General features: G+C 36.0%; 1 protein-coding gene across 26 annotated transcripts in view; it reads right to left on the bottom strand.

The window, feature by feature from the left end:
* Nucleotides 1-12,514, bottom strand: part of DCAF6 (DDB1 and CUL4 associated factor 6) — a 141,400-nt gene that overhangs the window by 13,144 nt on the left and 115,742 nt on the right. For 11 of the 26 annotated variants that reach the window (XM_015125234.3, XM_015125249.3, XM_077999242.1 and 8 more), the window contains one exon: nt 10,144-10,185. The exons of the other annotated variants lie outside the window; for them this stretch is intronic. In XM_015125234.3, the coding sequence (XP_014980720.1) occupies nt 10,144-10,185 (42 nt within the window). The remainder of the gene's footprint in view (nt 1-10,143; nt 10,186-12,514) is intronic. 26 annotated transcript variants of the gene reach the window in all.

Here is a 12,514-nt window from a genome sequence, read left to right as displayed (position 1 = left end):
AGTATAACCAGATTTCCTGAAGTCTCCTAAGTGCCCCATTCCCATCATTACTGTTCCTTTTAAAGGAAACCATTATTCTGACTTCTGATATCATGAATTAATTTTGCCTGCTTGTGAACTTTAATTAAGTGGCATAATACATTTTTTTGTGTCTAGCTTCTTTAGCTCAAAATTATGTTTGTAAGATTCATCCATGTTGTACTTGGCTGTAGTTTATTCATCCTTTCTGCTGCAGAGTATTACTTGGTATAAATATATTAATATTTATCCATTCTACTGTTGGTGGACATTGGGTTGTCAACATTTTTGATTACTAATATTAGGCTACTATCCACATTTGTGTATGTCTTTTGGCGAACTATGTACATACTTATGTTGGATATATACCTAGAAGAAGAGCTGCTGGACCTCAGTATGTGCATAATGTTCTGCTTTAATAGATACTCTCAAACTGAAGATCTATTTGTGGTTTTCCAAAGTGGCTGTATAAATTTACACTCCCACCCATAGTGTAAAGTTCCAGTAAAATATATTTTTGAAAAGAAATAAAATAATACAAGCTTTGACTCAGCAATTTAACTTTTAAAAAAATGTATATTATAGAAAAATTTAAATATGTAAATACATAAACTTTTTTTCACTGCACAACTGTAATTGAGACATATTGGAAATAATCTAAATACTCATATAGAAAGAATAGGTTAAATAAATTATGCCACATCCATACAATGAAATACTTATGCAGCCATTAAAAAGGATATGAATGATCCATAAACAACCACATGAAAGATATCACCATTATACTGCTTAATCAAAAACACAGGCTAAAGAATAATTCATAGAACAAAACTATATATGCATAGAAAGGGTTTGGAAAGATGGACATTAAATTATGACTAACAATTTTTAAAATAATGATGTAACAATTATATACTTCTACTTTCATAATAAAAAGATGTTTACTTTTTCATCAACTAAAATGGTATACTTTAAGTTACACAGACTTACTTAAAAAAGTGTTTTAAAAACTTTTTTCTATGCTAAGTATATCAAAGAAAAAGGAATCTCCACATACATTTTTAAGTTAGATACAGTTAGAAACTCCCAGAAAAGCTGACATGTTTAGTTTACTCTATCTCTTTCTGATTGGGAGGTGAGAATGGGAAGGGTAGAGAGGTCAAATATTCTCGAAAGAGACATACTTAAGACACACAGGCTTGGATCTCTCTATCATGTTTCTGAATGGAAGAAAAAGGAACAATGAATCAGTTACAAATATGTGATTAGCAAGAAACTAATAAAGAAAAAACTCTTTTGCTAAGAAAGTAGAGTTATAGGTAGTAGAAGAAATAACTGTGTTGCTAAGCCAAAGGACATAAGAGCTATAAATGGGAAAAAATTATGCAACAAGAATTTAGATGGCAGCTCAAACCATTTATTTTATCACTCAGGCTGGAGTGCAGTGGCGGGATCTCAGCTCACTGCAACCTTTGCCTCCCAGGTTCAAGTAATTCTCCTGCCTCAGCCTCCCAAGTACCTGGGACTACAGGCCTCCACCACGTCTGGCTAATTTTTGTATTTTTGGTAGAGATGGGGTTTCACCATGTTGGCCAGGCTGGTCTCGGACTCCTGACCTCAAGTGATCCACCTACCTCAGCTTCCCAAAGTGCTGGGATTACAGGCATGAACAACCGTGCCCAGCTTCAAATCATTTAAAACAAGATGTATGGACAAAATTAAGGCTGTATTAGTAAATGAGGTAGTAATAATTATGAATAAATGAGAACTGTATCAAAGCATAAATGTTCATTTAAAAAATATGCTCTAGGCCAGGCACAGTGGCTCACCCCAGTAATCCCAGCTACTCGGGAGTCTGAGGCAGGAGGGCTGCTTGAGCCCAGGAGTTCAAGATCAGCCTGGTCAACACAGTAAGCCCATCTCTAAAAAAAGGTGAAAAAAATTAGCTGGGCATGGTGGTACACACCTGTAGTCCCTGCTATTTGGGAGGCTGAGGTGGGAGGATGGCTTGAGCCCAGTAGTTCCAGGATGCAGTGAGTTAAGATCATGTCATGTATTCCAGCCTGGGTAACAAAACAAGGATCTATCTCTCAAAACAACAACAAAAACCAAAACTCAAGAAATCTATGGGCCAATTAATACAAATAACAGAAAAGGAATGTGGCTGGATACATAATCATATGCAAGTTAACTACATTTCTAAATATCAGCAAGGGACAATTAGCCTAAATTTTAAAAAGAATGCATTTATAACAGCAACCAAAAGTGTCTTTAAGTTACAAAAAATATGTGTAAAACTTGTTCACAGAAAAATAAAATGTTACTGAAAGATATTTTCTAAAAGGCCTAGGCTGAGCATAGCAGTTCACACCTATAATCCCAGCAGTTTGGGAGGTTAAGACAGGAGGATCCCTTGAGCTCAGGAGTTTGAAACCAGGCTGGGCAACATAGTGAGACCCCATCTCCACGAAAAAATAAAAAAAATAAGCCAGGAGTGGTGGCACACATCTGTGGTCCCAGCTACTCAGGAAGCTGAGGTGGGAGGATTGCCTGAGCCCAGGAGGTCGAAACTGCAGTGAGCCGTGATCATGCCACTGCACTCCAGCCTGGGTGACAGAGCAAGACCCTGTCTCAAGGAAAAAAGAAAAAAAGGTCTAAATAATTGTAGATATAACATTGTATAGTAAAGATAAACAATTTTCACCCAAATTTATTTTACAAATTTATTACAACTATAAGCATATTCTGATGACTTATTTGTAGAACTTAATAAAATCAACCAAAGGACAAAGAATAGCCAAGATCCTTCTAAAAATGAATAAAGAGAAAGAAGGGTCTTGCCTTAGCAGCCATTAAGATTTATTACAAAGCTATAATAATTACAAAAGTATGATACTGACAGAGAGACAAATTGTCTGATGAAACAAAACAGCCTAGAAACAGATTTGTGTTATATAAATCTTTGTAATATGACATACGTGGGATAGCAGATCACTGGGAAAATTCACCATTTCATAAATGAACAGGGGAAAAACTGGCTATCTAAATGGGGCAGGGAAAAGTTACACATATACATCATAAACAAAAATCATTCCCAAATAAATTAGTAACTTAAATGTCAAAAGTAAAACTTCAAAAGGAAATATAGGTAAATTTTAAAATTCCAGATAAGGACTTTGTAAATAAAATAAAGTGATATGCATAAAAGATCGATAAAATTTAACTATGTGAAAATTAAAAATGGTTCATCAAGAAACAGCCTAAAAACAGTGAAAAACATCATAAAATAGAAAAAATATTTGTGCACTAATACATGATAGTGGATTAGTATCAAAAATGCATTAAGAATTCTTATAAATCAATAAGGAAAAGAAAAACAACTCAATTAAAACAACCCAGTAGAAAACCAGATCAGGACCGGGTGCAGTGGCTCACGCCTGTAATCCCAGCACTTTGGGAGGCTGAGGCAGGTGGATCACTTGAGGTTTAGGAGTTCGAGACCAGCCTGGCTAACACAGTGAAGCCCCATCTCTACTAAAAATACAAAAATTAGCCGGGTGTGGTGGCATGCACCTATAATCCCAGCTACCTGGGAGGCTGAGGCAGGAGAATCACTTGAACCTGGGAGGTGGAAGTTGCAGTGTGCTGAGATCGTGCCACTACACTCCAGCCTGGTGACAGAGCGAGACTCCATCTCAAAAACAAACAAACAAACAGATCAAGAGATCAGGCTGAAAAACAAGAGATGCATAATCTTCTTTGTAAATTGGGCAACGAACATCAAGACCATGAGATATTACTGTACACCAAATCAATTAGAAAAATCAAGATATGTGACAACAAGAATCAGTGATGTGAATAAACATGATTTTTAAAAAATATTGTTATATATTGTATTTAATTTACACTCCCACTTTGGAGAACAATTTTAAATTATTTTGCAAATGGTCCATTCCTAGGTATATACCCAAGAAAAACTTTGTTATCAGGAGAAATATTTGAGAATGCTCAAAGCAGCACTGTTAATACCAAAAACTAGAAACAACCTAAATGTCCATTAACAGGAAAATGGATAAACTATGGTTTAGTCAAACTTATTATTAGACAGCAGTAAAAATGACTGGGCAAGAGCTACATATAACATGGATGAATCATAGTAAGATAATATCTGAGAAAAAAAAAAAGCCCCAGTCTCGTATACAGTATGACATCATTTTTATTTAAAGTTCAAAAGTGGGTAAAAATTTATGTTTATATGTTTATGTTTTGTTTTTTAAAGCAAGGCATGATAACCATAACATTCACACACTGGTTACCACTGGTGTGGTAGGCAGATGGACAAAATAGGGTGAACAGGTAGATTTAAGTTACAGCGAGTTTTTTAGTTCTTGGATTGGTTGGTGGGCTCGTGGGTATCTAAAGAAAGAAAAGGAACCAAGTATGAACTAACAATAATAGTGTGTCATAAACCAAGAATTATAAAAATACAATTCTCCCCTTCCTCAGGTTAGATGAGGGGGTCCTTAATACTCTCAAAGCCCTGCAAAGCTCTGTCAATGCAATTACTGTATTGTAACTATGTATATATGTCTGTGTATCCCACTGAACTGAGAGTTCAACGAGGGTAGGCGTTGTGTTATCATTATCACCAGCACCCATCAGAGTATCTAGCACATAAGAGGTTTATTGAAGTAACAAAATAATAGGTAAAAAATTGATTATCCAGCAATTTCAAAGTAATAACAAAACAGCTCAAAGTATCAATTATTATTCTATTTGGAAGAAACATTAATGGAGAAAAAGACAGTAAATCTGAAGGATGTACAACTAACCTAAGAAAATAAAACGTAGACTCCTGACTTTGTATTTTACTATTGCATATTCCAGGAAATCTGGAATCTTGGAGATAACGCCAAGGTTAAAGTATGAAGTTACATGAAACAGTCTATAAACCCCTTTTAAAAGTACTAGTCACATTTAGTAAAAAACTAGGCTAAAATAAGGAGAAATTCATTAAAGAGCACTAAAAAATGAATTACTTTGCATACCATTTTCAAGATGGTAAACCCTTTCATAAAACACCATTACACATAGGTAGAAGGGCACAAATTAACTGATATTATAGGTATGAGTAAAATACCTTACAAGAGAACAAAGACTTTTTAGGGTGGGAAAAACAGCATAATCAAAGATTAGGAGAGGATAGACCAGGAATGAAATGACTTAAGTAATTCAGTTACCAAACAAGGTTATTATATAAAGGATACTGTACTATGGATAGAATACAAGAACATGACTAGAATTATAGCAGGCGAATTTTGAATAAATTCGTAGAAAGAAATTATTTGCTATGCAAAACACACAGTGAAACACTAAAGGGAAATAAAAGCTTCTCCTAGTCCAGGTTTCTAAGGAACTCAATACTTGTCTAGAATGTAGTTAGAATAATCTGGAAACAGAGCACTTCTCAAACTTGGGATTTTTGTAGGTATTCCACAAAATAGGCTTATGATAAAGTAAGTGTGGAAAATGATATACTAAACAAAGCTTAAAGAGGTTTTTTTGCTGCAAGTCTTCTCAGAGGCTTTATTATGCCACAAGTTCTTGTGAATCTCACAAAGATGTATACACAATGTAGTATTTCCCAAATTTTGTGACCACATTGTAGAGCATCAGAACACTTTGGACAACAGTGACCTTCATCTTCTTAATTTTGTAATTAAATTATTCCACTCAAAAATAAATTGAGTGTGAATTTATTATAAAAAACTTGAGCTTGATTTTTTTCAATTCAAAGACTGAAGATCTAGGTTCTTATAAACATAGGAAAGCTATCCTCACCACCATCTCCTTCAATAGAAGAGTCTCTGCAACAATTATTACATTTCTATGTCTCTACTTTCACAGTAACTATAAAACTTTGCTATAAGAATTAAAGTTGCTATGCGTATGTGTTAAAGATGCATTCTCCAGGCATAAATAAGAAAAAGGATATTAAAAGAATAGATTAAATTCCATGTATTTATGGTTCACTGGAAATGCTCATTATAATTCTGAATACACTGTTCTTCAGTATATCAAGTTAAAAACCCCATCTCTACTAAAAATACAAAAAATTAGCTGGGCATGGTGGTGCATGCCTGTAGTCCCAGCTACTTGGGAGGCTGAGGCAGGAGAACTGCTTGAACCCGGCAGGCAGAGGTTGCAGTGAGCCGAGATTGCACCACTGCACTCCAGCCTGGGCGACAGAGCAAGATTTCACCTCAAAAAAAACAAAAACAAAAACAAAAACAAAAACCCAGTAAGTTCTTTTAATTTACACTATGTATATATTTTTCTTATATTAGCTTAGCAGTTCTTAGAAAAGAAAACCTCATTAATTTGAATCTTCTTATATACAACCTGTGATTATTCAGCCAGGGTGAAGCTAAAATTTTCATTTAAATTATAAATGTTAAAATGTTTGCAGTCCAATTGAATGCTATAAATAAGAGTCTAGAAAAAAGTTATTAAAAGATAAACATTTTAAGTGCTTTAAAACACACACTTGGTTTATAGTAAAAGCTATGTGCTATGGTTTGCATGTCCCCTCCAAAACTCATGGTGAAACTTAATCCCCAATGTGGCAGTATTGAGCGGTGGGGTCTTTAAAAGGTGATTGGATCATGAGGGCTCTGCTCTCAAGAATGAATTAATCTACTTATAGATTAACAGATTATCATGGCAGTGGGGACTGGTGGCTTTATAAGAAGAGGAAGAGAAGCCTGAGCTTAGCCTTCTCATCATGTGATCTCCTGTGCCAGCTTGGGACTCTGCAGAGTCCTTGCTAGCCAGAAGGCTCTGTGGCCCTGCTACCTTGGATTTCCCAGCCTCCGTAACTGTAAAAAATGCATTTCTTTTATTAATTACCCAGAAGATTTCTATCATAAGCAACAGGAAATGAACTAAGATACTATTAATACATCAGCGTTATCTAGCTTTATCAACAAAAAAGGTCTATATGTTAGAACTTCTGTCATTTCAACACGTATCTTTACAAGCATCTGAAATAAGTGAGGGAGATAGGTTGCTAGACAGTATCTTGCTGTTTCTGCTCTTTTGTGGGGGCAAGAAACTGGATTCTTTGCCTTACAATGTATTAGTAAACAAAAGTAAGGGATAGCAGGTCTGATGCTGCTATCTTTAGAAGGGTCTGCTTATAAGGCTGGCCCTTGGCTGGTGTCTGAGAACTTGACTTTTGGCATGTTACGTTGCTCTGCTTGCCTGGGATACAACCCTGCGGGGCCAGCTTGCGTAAACTGCAAAAGTAACATGATTTGTGGTAAACACCTACTTTCCTTCTGGGTCTGGAATTCAGGTGACTGTGGTTAGGCACACAGGCAGAGGTGTCTACATGACCAGCCCCCAGTAAACACCCTGGATTTTGAGTTATAAGCAGGTTTCACCAGGGCAGAAAAACTACACAAGTATTACTGTATTTTATTGGGAAGGGAGGTGCACATTCTGAAAGAGAGAACAGTGGAACATTGTGCCTGGATTCTTCCACTCTGTCTGATCTTTTTTCCTTGCCATAATAAATTATAGCCATGATTGAAGTGTAGCAAGCAATCAAATGTGTGGAGAGGCCGTGGGACCCCTGAAACAGTAATTCACTGGTTTCTCATTCACGTTTCAGGAAGCAGAGAAAGAAAGCAAAAACCCATATCATGCAGGGAGATACGAATAAAAATTTAGTTAGCTAGAGTTTTTGACAAAAAGGTGTCTTTGCCAACTTTTATTTCTGTGTGCCTGTATGTATTATACTGTCCTTAAAAGTGCTTACATTCTTATATATGAAAACATACAAATATACAATGAACTCTGACAGGTAGTACAGTAGGTGTATATAAGGGCCCATATTTTTGATTAGGGAATATATGGGCCAGGAAAAGTAGCTTAAGATGATGTTGAAAGATGAGGTGACCCAAATGATGGTAACAGTGATGGGAGGTCTTTTCTGTTAGAAGGCTCAGAGTATGTAAAGACACACTGGCTTAAGGCAGTATAATGTATTCAGAGAACTCCAATAGTCCTCTGAATGTATCCAGTGACACTCCAAGTATGGCAATGTAGAGAGCATGACCAATTTTTGGCAGCAGCTATATTAAGAAGTGCCCTACATACCAGGCAAGGAAGCTGGGTTTGTCTCTTCTTTATATCATAAACAATGGAGAAATACTGAAAGCAGGAGTAGAAAGAGTTGGAGAACTCCCTCAATAGACCAGGAAAGAGGTGATGAGGTAATAAAAGTAGGGGATGACTACCACTTTATTTACTATTCAAAGAAATATGGCACCTATCATTCAGAATCTTAGCAGATTACAGTAAATCACATTCCCCAAACACTGTAAGACAGTCCCTAATGAAGACCAGTCATAATGGACAGTAGATATAAACATCTGTGATTTTTTTTTAATTTTGTCTATCTTAAGCAGTTTACATTCTTTGAACATCTCCAATTGCTAAAAGGAGAAGCAGAACAAATGTGTTCAGTGGCAGGAAAATACTGCCTTATAATTAGAAGCTTCCACCAGATAATCTCTACATAAGAAATAAATGAGGTAGAGAAGAATGAGTCTCACCTCATTCACTCTTCTGCTGTTACATTTTCTGCTTTACCATTGTTTATCAGTTCATGATAATCTCCACGTTAGTGTTTTAGCTTTTCTAAAACTCAAAGCATCATGATACTTTATAGTTGCAATTTTCATTATGAAAGCAGAAACCAGCTTTGTGTACTTGGGATAAAAAGTATAAATCAGAATATCAAAGAACTCTAAAGCAAATTCCATTTTATTGTCATATAATTAATTAGAAAGTGATAACTAGGCCAGGTGCACTGGCTCACGCCTGTAATCCCAGCACTTTTGGGAGGCCAACATGGGCAGATCACTTGATGTCAGTAGTTCAAGACCAGCCTGACTAACATGGTGACCAACCCTGTCTCTACTAAAAATACAAAAATTAGCTGGGCCTGGTGGTGGGCGCCTGTAATCCCAGATACTCAGGAGGCTGAGGCAGGAGAATCACTTGAACTCTGGAGGCGGAGGCTGTAGTGGGCTGGGATTGTGCCACTGCACTACAGCCCGGGCAACAGAGCAAGTATACACCTTGGGAAAAAAAAAAAAGAAAGTGGTAACTAGTAATAATTTGAAAAAGTTACTTCAAATATACCTTAATGTTAAAACAGGCTAGAAACAACAACACAAAAATAAAACAAGTTTGAGAAGCAAAAACAAATTTGAGACTTGTAGTTGAGAATCCTCCTGAGAATGAACCATAACCAGAAATTTCCATACATCTATTATATTTTTTGGCTTATTTCATGACTTCTGCATTTTCCATTGGGAACTCTACAAACTTTACATTTCTGATTGTTGCTATATGTTTCATGTTCAACTCTGTTTTAGAAACTGATGTAAATAACAGATACATGCCTCTAGAGTTAAGTACAAGGTTGCTTTTGTCAGCAAACCAGGTTTTGAGTAGGTGATTGATGTGATTGAGGTTCACTTTAAAGATCTACCCAAAAATATACCCCATTGTCAGAATTAGAGAAGTGCTTGAGGATTATGTATCATCTTGATGCGACACTATTTCTAAACTATTTATAAGGAAACAACTTTCTTTCAAAAATCAGAAACCTATACACAGATTTAGACTTAAGTACATTTTTAGTTATTGAGCTCAAGGAAAAGGAGTATATATGAATAACAAAAAGTTGATAATTGTTATCCCAATCAAATTAAAAAAACATAAATTGCATTCTTCAACAAAATATCCAAAAAGAGTAACTGATATTTAAAGTACATCATTTCAGATTATAGTTACTTTGTCATATGACACATTTGAAGTGAACATCAGTTATATCTGCACACAGGAAATTTCTTTTCATTCTATCCCCATGCAGTGCATGCAGCTAAATATAGTTTGTGGAAAGCGACCTGCTTTACAATGCTTAGCACTTAGAGTTCAGTAAGTTCAAAGGAAGTATTAACTGTTAATAGGAAAGGTGGTTAGCTGTGGCAAAAGAGGACCTGGCAAATCCATCATAGAAAAAAATAATGAAGGAATATACTGAATTACCTCATTATTCTATCACCTATTGTTGTTCCTCTGATATTAAATCTAGTGAAGGGAACACAATAACTGAAATCACTTACAAAGACTTCAAAGAACCAAATATTTAAAGCATTAAGGTCACCTTTTTTAATCATCAATCATCTCAATTTTAAAAAAAACTTTTGTTTCCCTTTGTGACTTAAGGCATTAAGCAAGGAATATGTCAGTCAACTAAATGTATATGAAGAAATTAAGCGAACAGAAACACTCATTGAAGATAAAATAGAAGGAAGACATTGCACTTAATCCCTTTTATCTTTTAAATAAATCAGAACCCAATCCTGTCACAGTATGGGAAACTGCACTGGCTTATTACGAATGCCATCCACGGGAACACCTATACGCTCCTCAAAGCTGAGGAGCTCTTTGGAAAATAACTAATTAAGCCCTAAGCTGACTCACTTGGCCTAACCACAAGACTATATAACAAATAAGCAAAGAATAACATGGTTTGTAACTTCCTAGGAGTCCAGTTCTTTCTCTTTGACTATTTCTTTTCTCTCTGCAATTTTCTTTAATAAAGAGTAAACTGCAATAATGAGAAACATGGAAAGCGTGGTTATAATGATGACTGAATAAATGCTGCCAAATTTACAGTACAAGGAATTTTGGCTTTAAAAGTGAGGGCTATGCTCCATGGTCCAGGTATATGGAACCAAATTTCTATGAAAATAATACTTCTAAAACTTATTACAGGGCAATACAGGGTTAATATTATCACTCTTTAGGGAAAAAATTATTAGATCATCCTAACTGAGGATATAATTAAAAACTATTCAAGAGACTATGTGAGGACTTATTCAGGAAGCTTTCTTAGATGCTTGTCTTTTTCAGAGAGTAATTTAGGTTTTCTCTTGAGTTTAGAAACAGTAACAGCTACCAACCAGGCCATCAAATAATTTACAATAGATTTGGCATTGTAAAAGAAAAAAAAAAATTATATGGGCCAGGCACAGTGGCTCACACCTGTAATCCCAGCACTTTGGGAGGCCGAGGCAGGCGGATCACGAGGTCAGAAAATCGAGACCATCCTGGCTAACACAGTGAAAACCTGTCTCTACTAAAAATACAAAAAATTAGCTGGGCGTGGTGGTGGGTGCCTGTAGTCCCAGCTAATTGGGAGGCTGAGGCAGGAGAATGGCGTGAACCTGGGAGGTGGAGCTTGCAGTGAGCCAAGATTGCGCCACTGCACTCCAGCCTGGGTGACAGAGCAAGACTCCATCTCAAAAAAAGAAAAAAAAGAAAAACTTACATGAAGATTATCTGAACAGAGAACTCAACCACACTCTTTTCATTCCAAGGGCATATATATATGTTTCTTAACCCAGTATATGGCCAGGCACGGTGGCTCATGCCTGCAGTCCCCCAGCACTTTGGGTGGCTGAGGCTTGAGGCCAGGAGTTCAAGACCAGCCTGGTCAACATAGTGAGACTGTCTCTTCTAAAACTAAAATAAATAAATAAATAAAGAGTGCAGCAACATGCATCTGTAATCCCAGCTACCTGGGAGACTGAGGGAGCAGGATCGCTTGAGCCCAGGAGTATGAGGCTGCAGTGAGCTATGACTGTACCATTGTACTCCAGCCTGGGCAACAGGGCAAAACCCTGTCTCAAAAAATAAAACAAAACGAAATAAATAAATACAGTATATAAAATCACTAAGAGATACACATACTATTTTTTTGTTTTGTTTTGCTTTTTTCCTAAGTCAGACTTATTTTTGACATTAGGACTAATTTTATTTTTTTAAACACCATGATTAGAGAACATACATTTCTTTATGTCTTTTTTCAATTTATTTCCCATTTACTGTTCTATGTTCTTGTCTTACACAAAGTTACAGGGAACCCAAATATGTGGCGATTCATATATTTCATTGTTTTAAACTCTGGATTTCTGCCAGCAGAGGTATTTTACCACAGACTATAGTTTGACTTCTCTCTATAATACTGATTACTACAGAGCAGGTATTTGCAAGCTATGACTCTTGGGCTAGATCTCTGCCAAATGCCAATTTTTGAAATGAACCTTAGGCTAAGAAAAGTTTTTACATTTTTAAATGTAATATTTTAAATGGTCATATAGGTACCTACCATAATGGTCTCCATTTTGTCTCCTGGCCAACAAAGTCTAAAATACTTATGATATGGCTCTTTAGGAGTAAGTCTGCTGCTCTGCTATAGACTCCCAGTTACATTTATATAGACTTGCTGTAGTTAATGAGAAGAGCATTCCATTTAAAAATATCTATGTTAGTTGTTAAGGTCTTCATTTTCTAAGACATTTCCTTCTCATGCTTGATCTCAGCCCAAAAATGAAAACCTGGGTCATTTATT

This window comes from Macaca mulatta, chromosome 1 (assembly GCF_049350105.2).
Source record: "Macaca mulatta isolate MMU2019108-1 chromosome 1, T2T-MMU8v2.0, whole genome shotgun sequence".
NCBI lineage: Eukaryota > Metazoa > Chordata > Mammalia > Primates > Cercopithecidae > Macaca > Macaca mulatta.
This window is presented reverse-complemented; position numbering and strand designations above follow the sequence as displayed.